Source organism: Morchella sextelata (assembly GCF_020137385.1).
Source record: "Morchella sextelata strain SCLS chromosome Unknown scls_21, whole genome shotgun sequence".
Classification (NCBI taxonomy): Eukaryota; Fungi; Ascomycota; class Pezizomycetes; order Pezizales; family Morchellaceae; genus Morchella; species Morchella sextelata.
The window spans coordinates 397467-414551 of NW_025408636.1; the positions used below are offsets into that span (position 1 = coordinate 397467).

General features: G+C 50.8%; 4 protein-coding genes across 4 annotated transcripts; 1 reads left to right on the plus strand and 3 right to left on the minus strand.

Moving 5' to 3' along the window:
• Window positions 1-4548: 4548 nt before the first annotated feature.
• H6S33_006686 (uncharacterized protein) lies at window positions 4549-6631 on the minus strand (the record flags this gene model as incomplete). The annotated part of the gene is made up of 3 exons (XM_044838382.1): window positions 4549-4821; window positions 4885-6557; window positions 6616-6631. The coding sequence occupies 3 exons, from the start codon at window positions 6629-6631 to the stop codon at window positions 4549-4551; spliced, it is 1962 nt and encodes a 653-aa protein (XP_044689504.1).
• Window positions 6632-7784: 1153 nt separating this feature from the next.
• Window positions 7785-8296, minus strand: H6S33_006687 (uncharacterized protein; the record flags this gene model as incomplete). The annotated part of the gene is made up of 3 exons (XM_044838383.1): window positions 7785-7943; window positions 8005-8152; window positions 8244-8296. The coding sequence occupies 3 exons, from the start codon at window positions 8294-8296 to the stop codon at window positions 7785-7787; spliced, it is 360 nt and encodes a 119-aa protein (XP_044689505.1).
• A 1095-nt stretch (window positions 8297-9391) lies between these two features.
• Window positions 9392-11241, minus strand: H6S33_006688 (uncharacterized protein; the record flags this gene model as incomplete). Its single annotated transcript, XM_044838384.1, has 2 exons — window positions 9392-10760; window positions 10832-11241. 2 exons carry the CDS (start codon window positions 11239-11241, stop codon window positions 9392-9394), a joined length of 1779 nt encoding a protein of 592 aa, XP_044689506.1.
• Window positions 11242-15187: 3946 nt separating this feature from the next.
• H6S33_006689 (uncharacterized protein) lies at window positions 15188-16123 on the plus strand (the record flags this gene model as incomplete). Its single annotated transcript, XM_044838385.1, has 4 exons — window positions 15188-15259; window positions 15320-15357; window positions 15411-15865; window positions 15933-16123. The coding sequence occupies 4 exons, from the start codon at window positions 15188-15190 to the stop codon at window positions 16121-16123; spliced, it is 756 nt and encodes a 251-aa protein (XP_044689507.1).
• Window positions 16124-17085: the final 962 nt, after the last annotated feature.

Here is a 17085-nt window from a genome sequence, read left to right on the forward strand (position 1 = left end):
GAACACGTTCAAATCAATTGGATACCTGTGAGATGGTCAGAAGACCACAGTGCACCACCCAGACTCCAAGGTACTCAATATCGATCAGCCTCCAAGGGTCTTGGTGCTCTACAAATTCCCTCTCTTCGCGAATGCGGCATATGCCGTCTCGACGTCGTCTGCGGATAGGGATGCCTTCTTCGCCCAGAAGGACAAGCCTTCGCATCACGGGGAGCACGGGCCAGACGACATGGGCTAAGAAAGCCCTTCACGGCGCTACTTGCGACCAATTCCCTCGAGGCTTAGAATTGATCGCCGGGGGAACTTCAAGCGAGACATCAAAACCGAGATCACAAACCGACACATGAAGCTTTGTGCCGTCTCATCTAGATCTATGTACACACCGACAGGTAGAGAACAGATCCTGGCCATATGACTGGTCAAGGGCACCGCTACTAAGCTTGGGATTCTCCTTGAAGAGATTTCTCCACGGAAAATATAGCTTTGTTACGGGCTTGTGAATGAGCTTTGGCTTTGGCTAAGTTGTGTGAGGAAAGGGGGGCTGGAGGATCGTGGATATCTTTCGGTGTGTTGGGTTTAACTACTTGTGAAAGATTCTTCGCAGGATTTTTCTCTGATCAAATCTCGCGGCCAAACTTGGCAACTGAAGGGCTCCGTCTTCTAAGTTCGAGACTGCCTGATACCTAGCCTCTCCGAGTTTCCAAAGCCTATCCAGGGCTACCTCAAGCGTTTTCACACAAATTCCTACCGTAATTGCGCCTCCCTTCTGTCCGCGCATGACCGGGAAATTATTTAGTTTTCTAGAATGCGGCGGACCGGGCATGCGCATATGCGCGGAACAAACTGTAAGCCGCGCAGATATCCGACCTGCTCTGCGCAAAGCCGGGGTATTATGCGCATGTGCGGAAACGCCTTCAGATATCCGGACGAAGAAGCGGTTCACCCTGCGTTTCTGCGTGAGAGAGGCGGTGAACTTTCTGGTTCTACCTCGCTTGGCTGTGGACTCCCACACACCGTGCGAGTCGGAGATAGACCTGCAGCTTGTGATGAGAGCTCAAGTCCTTCAAGCAGCTCTGTGGTCAGGGTACGATATACGACATCCATATAACCGCCTCCGGTAGTTCTCTCCTGACTCCGCAACACCCGGCTCCGGCATAGATATCACGCCCGGATTACGCAGTCTTGCGCAGTAGTTATATCTTGTGGTATTATCAACTCGCAGCATATAGTCTGCGGCCGACTACTCACTATCACGCTCCAAGACGAACTCGGAGCGGATCATAAAACATCACTCGGGGCCAAACCATTCCCGGGTGAATATCGCCGCGCCCGTATTCCGTCGCCTTATGAGCCAATAAATCTCGCAGTCTGTGATTGACATCCAGAGGGCCAAAGATCGGCTGGCGGTGACCGGGAGTGGGTAGGTGGGTTTGGAATAAAGAAAGTTGACTAATCAAATCTATTTCTTTTTGTCATTTCTTTATCCCATTTGGGAAATTCTTTATTCTTTTGATTTTTCTCTGTTCCTTTTTCTTTCCTTTTTCTTTGCCGCTTCTATTCTCTTTCATGCAGTATTAATTTCTTTGGATTTTCGGGATATTTCATAAAAGGCTATATAAATTTCACTTTCTAGAACTCTCAAATATTCTAAAGGAAAAGTTGAATAACTATAAAATAGAGAGCCAAAGAAGAAATATAATAAAAATCATCGGCCATAAAAACAAAAAGTCTTATCACATCCCTTATTTGCACCCACATTGACAGGTTATGAGCCCGGAATTGCTATATAAATCCTTGGGCAACGTACCTAGCTTTAAATTGAGGTGTATCCATCTCGCTGCCTGAGAGGGGATATTTGAGCTCATTAATCCACTTACCTCCTACCTCGTGCGCTCCAGGGGGTAGCTCGACGACGTCTGCCGTATCGTTGCGTATGTATTAAGCTGTCTAGCTCCTTCTGGTACATTGGGTACGCTGGGGACCCTGCATTGCCTTCCTAATCGTCGAGGGCGTAGTAAGCTCTGCTGACACGAAGTATCACTCGGAGCGTATCCCGAAAGAGCTACGCCATGTCAACAGAGCTTACTACGCCCTCAACGATTAGGAAGGCAATGCAGGGTCCCCAGCGTACCCAATGTACCAGAAGGAGCTAGACAGCTTAATAAGCAACGATATGGCAGACGTCGTCGAGATGGATACACCTCAATTTAAAGCCAGGTACGTTGCCCAAGGATTCACACAGCAATCCCGGGCTCATAACCTGTCAATGTGGGTGCAAATAAGGGATGTGATAAGACGACTTTTTACACCCACATTGACAAGTAGTCGGTCGGTTGCGCATTTTAGTGTCGGATGTGCGCATGCAAAACCGACCTCTCTTCAGATCGCTATCATCGCCGTGTCTGCCTTTAATTTGGGTGAGGCTGTGGTTAAATTTGAGAGTTGAACCCAGTTTTGAACATCTTCTTCAGTGTTTATAGCCCGAGGGGTTTTGGATCCCACTTGAAAGTTTATAGGGTTTATGTTCGAGAGCTTTGTGCGAGTGTTTTCTTAGTGGAATCAAGATAACGGGGTTTGGTCTCTGTAACCCAAGCACCGCCCAAGGATAGGCTTCTGAGAATCCTAAACAGAGGTACACATACAGAAAATACGGTTTTGATTCCTATCAGTATGGTCCAAGCATAGAAAAAACGAATTTTTGTCAATCGTGACTGCTGGTAAGACTTCGCTTGTCGCCATAATTGCTTGAACCGAGTGAGAACCTATGATGATAATTGTTTATATATTTTAAAGTTTGTTTCGAAACCACGGTTCCATGGCTCAGTTGGTTAGCGCGTGGTGCTAATATTGAAAAATGTTAACGCCAAGGTCGAGGGTTCGACCCCCTCTGGAACCATTAATTCAACCTGGATCTTACAGGATTCGTTTTTTGACTTTCTGTTTTGTCGCAAGTTGTTTCGCCGGATTAGTGTGGTTCCTTTTGTATGTGTAATTGCAAACTTAATAGGCCCAGTTGGCTGTTTTTTTTTTTTTTTTTAGACTGCGAAAGAGCTGTGACATAACTCTCAACATCTGGCGAAATGTCCAGGCCGAGTTTGTCCCCATAGGAGATTCAAGATGATACTTTCCAACCTCAGCTAAAGCGCTAGGTTATCGCTAGGATATGAATCGCGGAACAGGGCATAGCAAGGTAAAGAAAAATTTGCCTGCTGTCGGCCAAAAGCAGCGGTCACACCCATGATAACATAATCCGAAAACCAAGGCCCACAACCGCCTACAGGCGGTATAAAAAGGGCGCTCCCCCCGCCCCCCTCTTCTCTCACTATGCGATTTTACTTCATAGGATCATTTCTATAGTAAATCGCCTCATCTGAACTCTTTACCAGAGCCACAGAATCTCCAACCTGGGGGATGAGGTTTATCCTCCCCATCCAAGAGTGATGCCGCTTTTTGCCTCTGCTTCGTGCGGTGGTGGCTATGATCTCGGCCCTGCGACGCCGTGTGTGAACCCCTTTAATTTGGGGCGAGCTGGCGTTGTGGGGTGGGTGGGGATGGACGTCTGACAGGTCCTGATCTTTTGATCTTTTCTTCTTTTTAGATTCTGTAGTTATGTAGTTTCCAGCCGGTTTGGCAAATAAAGATTTTTATATTTTTTTTCGATAAAACTTTTGGTCCTGATGCGAAAACCTCTCTTCTCGTGATTCGCGCGACTTTAACGACTTTTCTTACTAGTAGTCTCGAGCCGATCTTCTATCGGCTTTAGTAGGGTTGATATCCAGGTCCTTTAAAAGGGCGCAAGCCCATCGTTGATCAAAGCTTATCGTATCGCTAACGCCTTTAAGTCCACTCAAATAACCCCTAGCCAATCGCTCTATGAGATGAGTAGTAAAAGCCTTCTCCATCACCGCTGCGGCGCGAGGCGCATATCAGAGCAGCGCATGCAAGCCATGCACCCCGGTGCTTGGGCCCATCTTTTGTCGGTGGTTGGTTGTGGTGATTGGAGGTTCAAACGTTCGCTGGTGGAATAAACAATATCACAAGTCCGATTGCCCTCAGGGCTAGGGTTCTCGTTCGTAGTTGGAGTCGCTATTCAGTCTTGAGCATCCACTCAAGAGCGACCGTTCATCGATATTGTAGACATGCCAAACCGGGAGTAGAAAATATATGTGCCCTGCAGAGAGGAGGTGAAACGATTGGAATCCAGTAATTAAATTTCAATTCAATCAACGTACAAGCTAGGCATGAGAATAATATTAGGATATGATAAAAGCCCCCCTTGAACGTAACTGTATGTACTCCATAAGAATATATATAAAGAGCTACTTAGTACTAACAATCCCCCCCCCATTACCGCCAGGGCAACCAGAGTAGTAAACAATTACCAGGAAGAAAATAATCCGTCCCACCACGCACGCGCGCCCTCTAACCACAATCCACAACAACCCACCAAGACTAGAATCTATTTTCACCTCACCCACAAAGTAAAAGCAACAACCCGAGAAAAAAACAAAGAAAGCCAATGGTATTAAACGCCCTGGAAAAAAAAAATTAAACAATAATCAAATCGTCGTCTTCGTCGACATCTCTTACAAACGGGTCGTCCCGAAAGGTGCTTTCCAGTCCCGGCAGCGCGAACCGTGTCCGCTTGGTTGCACCCTTCTCCGGGCTCATGTCTCTGCTCATCTGGCTTTCGGGCCGTTTTCGCTTGATGGGGCTCAGGGACACTGATTGCGCTGTCACGCCCTTGGAGCGGAGAAGGAGCGATGTTAAGCTGTCTACCGATGTATTCTGTGAGCTATTGACGGAGTTCGCAGTTGACGGCTGTTGGTTTCATAGTTAGTTTTTCAGTCGAGAGAAATGAAGGGCAAGTAGAAGAGCGCTTACTCTTGAATTGAGATCAAACCTATCCACACTTAGTTTTAGGTAGTCCACACCCACGCCGCCATCACGGCCCTGGCTCTCAATGATTCTTCTAGTCATCTGCCTCTCCTTCTCCGCCTCCGCGAGGCGCTTCTGCAGCCTCTCTTCCCGACTACCCCTGTGCATGCCATCATACTCATCATCCAGGAGCCTTGTCGCTGATCTACCCGGGGCCACAAAGACCTTCCCTCCTGCGCCCCCTGCCCGCTGCGGGAGATCTGTAAGCGCGCCCTCATGCAGCAATCCATTATCCCTCCCGCCGCCGCGACCACCGAGAAATCGCCTCGGGCGGACGCTACCCTTCTTTGGTGGAGAAAAGAGCTTCCCCATCGAGTTGACCTCGGCACGCCCAACACGCGCCTTCTTGACCCCGGCCTCGATGTGGAACGCGCAGTAGTGCGTGTGCCGCTTGTCGACCCAGCTCCCGCATATCTTGCCATCCCGCTTCATGGCCTTGCAGAAGCCCAGATCGCGTGCCCGGCCGATCTCTAGTAGCGTGTCGCTGGAATCATTGAGTGTGAGCGAGAATCGCCCCGTGTCGGCGACCCGCGGCTTCATGATTCCGGGGTTCATGATGGCTACCACGGCACCTACGGGGAGCTTCCAGAACTTGTCAAAGCCGCTGCCAAAGAGAAAACACTCAATCTCCCACTTGAGATCTGTTAGTGTGAGGACCATGTACTTTCCGGTCCCCTTCTTGGAATTGGTGTTCTGGCCGACCTCGCGAGGTTCGGATTTTGAACAGATGGTTGCCAGCACGACCCAGTCGCCCTCGATATCTGGGGGCTCAAAATCAGGGCCTTTAACTTCCTTGAGAAGATTGGGGAGAAGGTAGATAGTTGTCGGCGACAGATGGCGTGTCAACGTCAAATGCGGTATCAGCCGCGAAGACAAGTGCAGGCCCGAGAAACTATCGAACCCACCCGTTTCTGTCGGCTCCGTACTCTCAGGGGCCACAGTTGGTGCACGCGAAGCCTCAACAAACGGATCAGGCCCTCCCCTACCTCCAGCAGTAAATGTGGTAGCGATAGGGTCGAAATTGAACCCCATTGACCGGGACTTCTCGACCACCTTCTGCCGCTCAGCCTTCGACTTCTCCTTCGCCCGCTCCTCCGCAATGCGCTCACTGTACGTTTTCCGGGGCTGCTCAGACGGCGACGTGGCCCGAGTATTAACCGCCCTGTACGGCGGCGGCCGACGCAGCGACACATCAGCCCCCCGGAGGCCCTTATCGATACCCAGCAACACCCGACTCGGCGATTTCGGCATCGGCGGGTCCGCATTCTTGACAGCCGAGCTCTTGACGGGTGACTGCGGCACCTGGACAAGCGACCCCGAGCGATTTCGGGTCGAAGAGGTACTGGGCTTTCTTGCGCTATCAGCTACCCCACCCTCCGCAGCCTTCCGCCGCTTCTGCAATTGCTTCAGCTTCAGCTTCGCCTCCAGCGCCGCGAGCTTCAGCTTCAGCATCTCCTCGTCCTCGTCCTCATCGTCCGAGTTGTCGGAGTTTGCGCCGTCGAAGGGGGAGGGGAGGGAGTTTTTGCGCAGGGGCGAGGGCGAGAAGGGGGCCTCTGGACGGTGTTTGCGCGGGGTTAGCATTAGCACATCTTCGGTTGTTTGAGGAGGCCAAACAATATCTAGGCAACTAGTTAGTATAAAGGTGTTTGCAGGTAGGAGGTCGATGGATAGATGTACCTTTGTTTGAAGACATTTTTTTTTTCTCAGGTGAGGTTGCGTGGATTTGGTTTGACGCGAGGGACGCGACGGACGTTGGCGTGTTAAGTGCATTACCCGGTCGAGAGTCACGTGGAGGAGATAAGGAATCGAAATAGGTGCGATATGAGAGATACATGTACTCTAGACACATGCACACTGTCTAAGAAGGTCTAGGGCGTGATGAGAAAAAGATAAAATTGAAGATTGTTTTAGGATCACTATTTTTCTTGTTATTGAAAACTAAGAGCCATCAAAATAGTGAATACATTTGCTCTACCGATAAGGAGGAACTCTAGGTTCCACGGCCATCTAAAAAAAAAAAAAAAAAAGAGAATGAACATGATTATCATGCACTGTTATATCTATACTGAGCCTAACTGATAACACTGAGCTGCAGCTTTCCCAAAGTCGTTTGCGGCGCATGTCCTACTAGCCAACTATACGTACATGTATTAGTCGCGGTAGTAAGTTTACACACATGCTTTAAAAGCCACGTAGAGCGCAAAATTAGCCTCAGAAACAAAAACCAAAAATCTTAGTAGGAGACGTCACTGATCGCCCATCCTTCTACCCACGCAACAAAATGACCCATCCCACCCCCTTCAAGGCAGAAAGACGCAAAAAGGATGATTTCGCCCGGGCTCGAACCGGGGACCACAAGTGTGTTAGACTTGTGTGATAACCAACTACACCACGAAACCAGGTATTTGATGGTGTGGGATGAATTTGGCGCACTTTGTTCATTAGCGCATTGCTGCTGCCACAGGTGGTGAGCATGGGTTCTAGTTTTGGGGGAAGGAACAAGGGTCGTTTTGATCGGATAATTATCGACAGAAGGAAGGAAGGATTGAGATATACACGTCGGAAACTACTGCATGTACATGTCAGATAGAACGCTGTTACGACTTCACTTAGCCAATGATATCGCAGAGTCTTGGAGATTAGTAGCACCTAAGTTTTATTACTAACGGCGCTAACCCCTTTTTGTGAATCTACTATTTGCGATATATTGCTGGACCCCACTTGTTGAGGAATTACCCAACCACATTTCTATCCCCCCATAACCGATAGTACATACATGTCCATTGTTTATTCGGACATCACTCTCTTACAACCATAGCCCCCCACTTATCGACGAACCAAAACCACTATTCCTCCCCCCGCGGATCCGCATTATGCGCAATAACCAACATCCTCTCCGCGCGTACCGGCTTCACCGCCCCCTCCCTCGCATCCAGCGTGAGCCTCACATCCTCCAACTGAAAACACCACACATTGTCCAAAAACCTGTACGCACTCAAACGCCCCTACACACTGACCGTCAGCCCCCCATAGCACCCAGCGCGGCCTTCCCCCAGCAATACATACCGTAATATTCAAGCTCGCGCGCGCCATCTCAGCCAGTACTCGTGTCATTACGACATCAAAGTTCATCATCACCCTCACCGCCATCTCTGGCGTCATTATGCGGCGGAACCATGGTTGGTCTAGTGTGTCCATGAGCGCTATGCCGATGCTGTGCGGGCACTGTCAGTCTGGCTAGCTATATAGCTGCTGTGGGGGGATGGGGGATGGGGGAGGGGGGAGGGGGGAGGGCGGTAGTCAACCTGGAGTGCCGGTAGATTGGGAATGGGAGACGGGCGCTGTCGATGGGTGCCATGTTTGGCTGGATGAAGTAATGGGGGAGATCTGATGGGAGTGTGGAGATGACGTGAGGGGGATATATATGCCTGCTTGATCACGAGTTGCAATGTGGCCGAGAAAGAGCGGGATATGGCCCTTGTTGGCTGACGGAAGATGTATCGATATCTGGCACCGGGGATAAAAGACAGCAAGTACGAAGGGCGTATACGTGCGCGAGAGTCTAGCTTTAATAGTTAAACGTCCCCTATATTCACTGGACTAGTCCGATTCCGGACCGACTACGTATATGCGGGCTGTGGAACTTTTCGAGCAGAGTCAGTCCATCAAAACTTTTAGACGGACTACAAGGACTATGCACTGAACATGATAACAAGAACTGTCTAAAAGGGCTTAGTGGGGCTTTTTTGATATTGATAATAATCACGGGAACACCAATCATTCCAACAGTGGTAGGAGCACAAAACCAGGCGATATATCGAATTCCACACAGCGAAGAGACTCTCGTCGATATTAAAACCGAGTGATGCATCATGATTCTGGCGCCTGGGTCCATCATTATCACGCGTTATGGAGCAGGTTGTCCGAACAGGACAACAGCTACGTGGTTGTAGTTGGTTAAGCATATATATTATTTTTGAGATTCTATAAAAAGGTTAGGCTGCGGCACCGACTTGATCCAATCATCACCACCTCTCTCGTCTTCTTTCATCCGAGCAATAGAGCGACAGAGCCTGGGCTTGGGGCTATCTTTTTTGAGAACCTTCCAGGCATCAGATAGCGGGACCTCGGTCACCAACAGCTTTAAGGGTTCCAGCCATTGATTCCTGGTACAAGAATATCGCATGCAGTTAACGCTAAACCCCACTGGCCTTCTACATCAGCGCCGCAATATGAGAGTTTGCAAAGTGAAGTTTTATGAGTGTATCTCCACCCCGCCAGCTCTTATATTGCCAATGGCTGCTAACGTTAGAGAAATCGATGGTGCCCTCGCATAAGGATGAGGGTGGCTGTTTGCTATAAGAGAATCTTCCCGGAATGACTACAGTAATAGCAATTCTTAAGCTAGGTATGTACTCTATGAAGCCTATTAGTGTTATCTATCTACATACAGCTACCCCCACGTCTCCTGCCTCCACCTCCCCTCCGTCTCCAACGCCTTCAAGATCTCCTCCGCCTCCTCCCTCCCCACGCCCCCCCACCTCTCAAACACCTCCACCAGCGCCTCCCTCACCGCACTCGGCATCCTACCACTACTCCCACACACATACACCACGCCCCCCCTCCTCACCACCGCCTCATATATCTCCTCCCCCTTCTCGCGGATTACATGCTGCACATATCTCTTCCTCTCCTGATCCCTCGAGAAGGCCGTAAACACCCTCACCGCGCCCCTCTCCTCTAGCGCCTCCCACTCCCCCCTAAAGAAATAGTCCGCCCCCTCATTCCTACACCCGAAAAACAGCAGCGCCTCCGCCTCCTCCCCCTTCGCCGCCCGCGCACCAACAAGCGCCCGCATCGGCGCAACCCCCGTCCCCGGCGCCACCATGACCGCCGGCCTCCCCGCCGCATCGCCCAGCCCTCCGCGCTGAAACGCCACGGTGATCTCCGCGCCGGGCTGCAGCGCCGCGAGCCAGCGCGTGCACACGCCCTCGCGGATCTTCTTGATGATGGTCCGATACTTGACGACGGCCACGAGGATCTCGACCTCTGGCCTCGTCGTTGGCGGCGAAGCAATTGAAAAACGGCGCTCGTGCAGCGGGGGGAAAACCTCCAGGACGCGATCGAGGGGGATGCCCACGGTCGAGAACTCCTGCAGGACCTCGAGGATGCTGCGGCGCGGGCGGGTGGTGTAGTCATACAGCTCGTCTGTGTACTGTGGGTCCGTGAACTCGCGGAGACGCTCTGCGTGGGTCTCGTCAGTAGTAAGGGCCGCGATTGTGGAAAAGAAGGAGCGGCGCGGGATGGCGGTGATGTCTACGTGGTGGGTCAGGAGAGTTCTGAGCGTCAGCGGGGACACAGGGGAGGGTATCGGCGATGGCGGGAGCGCGGCGGTGGGGACTTCGGGGTTCGGGAGTAACTGGAGGGGGCGGTCGGCGATAGACTGCCAGGACTGCAGCTCGAGGAGGTGGGACACGTCGTCGGGGTGGTTCTTGGGCAGGAGGGAGATGGTGTCGCCCGGTGCGTAGGAGACGGGCGTGGGCAGCGTGATCTTGATGTGCCGCACGTCCTGGAAATGTGTCTCGGGGGTGACTCTGACATTCGCACTGAGCACCCCGACGAGTGCGCCTGGCCGCGGCACATGCGTCTCCTCCACGCCCGCCGCCGCCACTACCTCCGGCGCACCCTCGTCAAGCTGCAGCACCCACTTTGGCGGCAGCAGCACCTCCTTCGGGATCGGCGCCACGCCCTCCGGCAACGGATATCGCTCCAGCAGGACCTCCAATAACCTACTCGACCATGGCAAGAACGCGCCATCAATCCTACACCCATCAGCACTCCCACCCTCTAACCCTCCCTCTCTCTCACCCAGGGGCCGGGGGCACAAACACACCCGTCACCATGCTGCTCATCGCCCTCCCCCCTCTCCGCCACCTCTACACCCCCCACCTGCAGCAGCCGCCGATGCAGCTTCCTCACCGCCCAGTTAAACCCCGCATACGTACTATCCCCACAGCCAAACGTCGTGAAGCACGTATCCTTCAGCCAATCGCGCGGAATCTTCTTCCTGAGCAAGAACCTCCAGAACGCCTTCGCATTCGCGGGCATCTCGCCCTGCCCCGTAGTGGCACACACAAACACCACGAGCGGCCACGACGGCAGCGATTCCGGCGGCGAGAGCGACGAGGCCGCGAGGCAGGTCGGGAGGAAGTGGTGGCGCTCGACGAGGCGCGAGAGCTCGTGGGCGAGGTCGGCGGCGGTGCCGGTCTCGGAGCCGTAGAGGATTAGGAGGCGGCGGGACATGTTGGCTTTAGTTTGGAGGAGTGCATGGTTGCACGGGGGGTTGTTAGGGTGGGGGTGGGGTGCGGGTGCGGGGGGCAGGCCGGGTAAGGGGTGGCGTGCGGCGAGTGAGGGGCTGTGAGTGTGGCGAGTGAGGGCTTGTGAAGAGGGTGAGTGATGGCGTGTGATGGAGGTGGCGAGGAGTGAGCCCTGATTTAATGGCTAACGAGACTTTATAAAGGGAGTATAACGGCCGCGCGCACCTGTGCCGATAAAACTGGAAGTAAGTAGCTGGTTTTTCGTGTAGGAATTTGTAGATGGATATGACTAACACAAACAATTTTCAACCACAGCGCCAATTGCAACCGGCTGACTTCTCAAATCTAAACCTGGGCGTTAATTGGAAAAAGAGAAACTGTTTGACATTCAGCCCATAGTACCAAACCACGTAATCTTTCAGTCCTGTAGGATTCACCGTGAGTGGTACATGGCAGCCACAGGTTCCAAAATGCTCTCGATAGCGTATCTAAGAAATCTACATGTATTTAGCCAATATTACATTCCCGCTCGCTACCTCGTAGAACTCCATCAATTGATCCACCACACAGCGAAATCCCCCCCCGGGCCCCCCGAAAAGAAAAAGAAAAAAAGGGGAAAGCAGTACGTAGCCCGATTGAACATACAAAACAGCCACCGATCTACCAAGCCGCCGCCTACCCCCTAATACCGCCTCTCTAGCTCCCATAATCAGTTCTGTAACAAAAAAGCCATCTAAGAACACCCTAATTACCCAACCCTAACCCTCAATCCCACTTTCACGGCCGATATCCTAAAGCTTCACCTACAAATCCCACACTTATCACCTTAGAGTACCGAATTTCAAGTTGAAATTCTGACTTGCCCCTTATTATCCTCAGGGCATCTAATGCCTGTATTGGTTTCTGATACCTAGGGTCTAAACTGGCAATGGCTATCTTTGCAGAATTTCATCTTTGAAAGATGTGGCAATGCTGGGAGTTTCAGTTGTGAAAGTAGAGTCGGAATTGCTGAGTTTCAAGGGATAGGTATGATCTGGTGTTGTGTGTGGGGGTAAATGTGGAAACATAGACTGGGAATGGATGGGGTTTTTAGGTGTCATTGTGGTGGGATGGGTGTATGTTGGGGGTTGAGTTGGTGGGAATGTGGTTTGAAGATGGTAGAAGTAATGGTTGAAAATCGGTATTGAAAGGTTATTGTGGGTTTGTGAGTATGTTTTGTATCACTTGTATCAATGGGTGAGTGGATTGAGTTTATTGACTTGACATAGCTGTGCCTGCTAAGATATTAAGCACAGTGTGTCGATAGTAGGTAATAATCCTGTTATATTCATAGGATCAATCTTGGTGTAAGACTTCCGGAGTTGATCGTTATTTCACAACGCTTTGTGTCAAGACATGAGATGTTAAGCTAGTATAACAGTGATCGAGTGGTAATATCAAGTCATTGAAATGTACAGATGCCCGAGTTTTGGCAACACCTTATTATATGAGTATAATTCGTTTCGAAAGCTATTCGGGTACCGGCATATTGCGCAGCGCGTCGGTATGCGTTTTCCTTACCAGTTTCCGTAACTATCCCTTAGGCGGTCAGTCCAAATCGAAATCGTGACCGAACCAGATATGGCTGGGTGTGCTCAGTTGAACGCAATTACTGTTCATTCTCTCCCCATCTCTAGTGGAACAGGTGGAGCTTTCTAGCGTGTGAGAAGAAACTTGAGGATAGAATAAACAGGAACTGCGTTTATCAGAGCATAACTACCATATCTGGTTCGGTCACGATTTCGATTTGGACTGACCGCCCAAGGGATACGGCTCCAATCACAGGCTGCCACTCGGCAATACCTTATTATATGAGTATAATTAATTATTTACTAGCTATTGAAGAGATCAGGTTGCCTGCAGTGTTTCGGTACGCGTTTCCATTACCTAGTTCAACACATGTTGGATTTCAAGATATGACTCGATATATCTCAGAACTCGGTGCTGTAAAAGGATCTATATCTAAATAATAAAGCACCCCTCGTTGTAATAATGACACGTTTTGATTAGTCCTCAGTCTAGTGACCTGAGCGGGTGGGAACTATACCGTAGAGCTGTTAGGAGCGGTCCGAGTTTCGGATAGGAGCTGTTTGCTTGACCCACGGGTATCAGCTAGAGTAAGACGCTTGCTCCTTGGGGATATATACCGCCGTAGTTTTAGCAGTCCTTTCACCAAATTACTTACCATGCCACTTATCAGCACCAATAGCCGGTCCTTTGACCAAGATCATAAAAGTATTTTCCACTCTAATGATACTCGTTCTAGTGGCTTAGCACCCGTCTAGATATTCAAATCCCTTCTCCGAGTATTGATACGTATACTTCCATAGAGATTCTGCTCTCTGTCCGGTGTGCCCACTAATAGAACTCCAGGTCATTTACCCTAGTCCGAGACCGCACACCTCTTGTAGTGTCCGGTACGCGTACGTTATACCGAACCCGCACAACCGGGGAGCCAGAAAAACTTCTATAGATCGCCCGGAACTCCCGAACACTCCACCGCAGCGACACCCCTACCTACGGCTAGTGATATTCCGGCACTAGTAAAACGTACCTTCTTTCCCTTCAATACCAGGAGCGACCGCACACCGAATAGTACAAACCTGCCCTTATAACCGCTCCCTTTGAAGGGCTAACCGTAGTCTATCTGCCCTGTGACCTGATCGCGATACCATCATCGCTTCCGCATGTTGAGCATGAGTAAACCGAGCGGGCGAGATCCAACCACTGCCACTTCCGCGGGGGAACAGCCGGAGCCTCTGCAGCTAATTGATACAAACCGGCCCTTCCTGCGCCACTGCGATGCGGCTTGATGTCGGCCGCAACTTCTCTGGGTATCCTGGCCGGTGCCGCCGTGTCTGAGGGTCAACGGGCCAGGCTTTCTCGGCGGCTCAGAGAGTTGTCGTTGCAGGCCGATCGTAGCAAGCTGCAATTTTCTAGCCGGGGCGCTAGGGCGGGAGGAGCGGGACGCGGTTATATATGGCGTGCCACCATCGACTGTAGGAATAACGGTATGCGGTGACTACAACTGGGGGCATTATATTACTCACATACTCACATCCTAGCTACATGTAAGTAACCAGGGGCTAGCTGCTCCTGGGTGAAGTGGCCGACCTGGGCGGAATCATGAGCATCCGCGGGCGGACTGGCGGGTCTGACGTGTGTGTTCTCGTTTAGACCTTCGCATCCTCGGCGCAGGACAGAGAATATAATACGTCAAGAGCGCAGTGGTGTAGCTATAGAGAAACCACAGTTCGATGTCCTATCGAAAGTCGCAGTTTAGTAAGCACAGACTCTCCACCGAGTGATAGCCCATGACGTGGCGCCATCTCACTGCAAGACACAAACCTTGGCAACCAAATCTACTGGGCCCTCGGTATGCCGAGCCTCCAGTCCGGCACACTCGTAATTCATGACGTCTCGGACGACAACCGTGCAGCTGCGCAGTCCGAGACACCTAATTATGGCGTTTACTCTGCAGATCCGGCCAGGGAGCCGTTTTACGAGTATATGCACTATCTCCAACTGCCGATATATTGTCAGCCCTCGTATGCCTCACGGAAATTAACTAGGCATTAACTGATGTTTGGATCATCGAAAGATACGGGAGGAGTGTTTATTGGCCGGCCCCCGTTGTCCCTGCCAACTGATCTCTAGAATGTTTCTGCCCTTTTTGTGGGATGCAGCCAGCATGCACTAGGATATAAATGGCTCCATGTGCACTTATCTCTTTCCTTTCTTTTTGGAGGATCCGAGGGGTCTTATATCGACCTACATATCTGCCTACCGCCCACCAGTGCGTGCAGCATTCAAGCATTTAAGCCTCATAACTTAGTGCCTGTAGTGAGTCCTTAGCTTTTCCCGAAACCGATAAGCTAGCTCACTACCTAGCCATGGGGTTTCCTACGATGAAATACCAACTTCTCGTTTACATTTTGTTTTACCAACTGCTTGTGCTCTATGTCGTGAGTAACGCTGAGCTGATTGCGTGCGATACATACCAGTATCGCTAACGTCATCCACAGTCCGCAATTCCACGCCCGCAAGGCCTCGAAACAATATTGTCCACATCCCACCACTCCTCTCAGAGCGGTCAATACTAACCGCTAGCCATAGAACACTCGAAACCGCAAGCCCGACCGATAATGGCTCGGCCGTTGAAAATACCACGCGGGACCCAACAGCATCTGAAACATTATCACTCGAGCCTGAGGTCTCAAGCTCACTAGTCGTTACAACCATTGGCGACTTAACTACACTCAGAACATCATCAATAGGGCTCCAGATCGATATCTCGGGCTCGGTTAGTACTGTGAATGCCTCGCTCTTTATATCATCAATCGTTGCGGAGCCGGAGACCTCTTCATTCTCCGGCAGGATTGGCGACGACAGTACCTCAACGAAATTCTACTCTATAGACACAACACCTCCACCCCCACCACCACCTCCACCGACACCACCACCACCACCAATTACTGACATCGCTACAATCACATTCACAACCACAGCTACAGCCTCATCTCACGCCCCAACAAACACCGAAGAGCCACTCCGCTACCGAGGGATCTTTGGTTCGCCAGTCCCAGGCCCCCCATGTACATCCAGCTAGTCCACAAGCTAACTAAGCCGCGGGCCTAGGTCTGTCCCTGTGGGCAAAGATCGTGATACCCCTTGCACTGGCGAGCGCGCTGGGATTCGGCATCTTCCTGTGCGTGGCGCATAGAAAGAATATGAGGCATAAAAAAGCACTGACGATCGCGTCGGGGGAAAGTACGCCCGTGAAGACTGTTATGCGGGAGGTGAGGGTGGAGAGGCGGTTGACGCTGTGAGCTTAGTATCGAGTGATGGCCTATGATACGGTAGCGGGCGGTGAAGTATGTGCGCCCCGCCCTAGTCCAACCTCGGACGGTCCTTTATTAGGCAATTTCATTTTTTAGACAACCCCCCTTCTTTTAGGAATTTATAGCAGCGGTGGGTTATAGATGCTGCAAGAAGCTCTGCTGACTGGTTCCGTGTACATATTTTTTCTCTTAATATGCTATAAAGGCATTTCCGTAATATCCTTCCTAAGTATTGAAAAACATCGTTATCGCGTACGTAATATTGCCATGTTATTCCGTGACGCTGCTTAGAGGGTGTTCGGCACTGCCACTTCTGCGTATACTGCCACTGGTACTTAAATGTAGTATTCTCTTCGGGCCTTGCATGACGCCGGCGCTGGCGTTGAGTACAATAGGACCCCGCCAAGCCGCCAGTACCACAAATCGCTGCTATACTCGATGGAGAGATATTTTAGACTTTCTATTGCAGTCCATACTATCGAACTTAAGCGAAACATATCTTCCTCGATACACATAGAGTCAGGGGATTGGAACGTTGTTTGGGCCATGTTTATAATTTGTAAAGAGCTTCAAGGAGGCAATAAACTCCGTAATCTGCAGCAGATGCAAAATGATTTTCCCTTAGTAATGTTCCCCCCTCTACTTCTTATTTAAAACGTTCTGCTTCAAGGTAAATCCTTGCTAATAAAGTACGTACCGCATATCCCACTGCCGATGAAACACCTAGATCTCAGCAGCTTAAGACTAGCTCTCCGTCCGACTGAGAAGATTCAACTCTTCATTTGACGATGAACCTTTGAATCGAGTAATGAGTACACATTATGTTGTGTTTAAGGCTTGACGTTGGTTAGCTAGCTTCTGCACCGTTCTTTATTTGCTGGAAATTGACTTAAGGCCGTCTCGATTATGAGCACTTTTCTAAATGGACTGGTGATGTTCCGGTATAACTT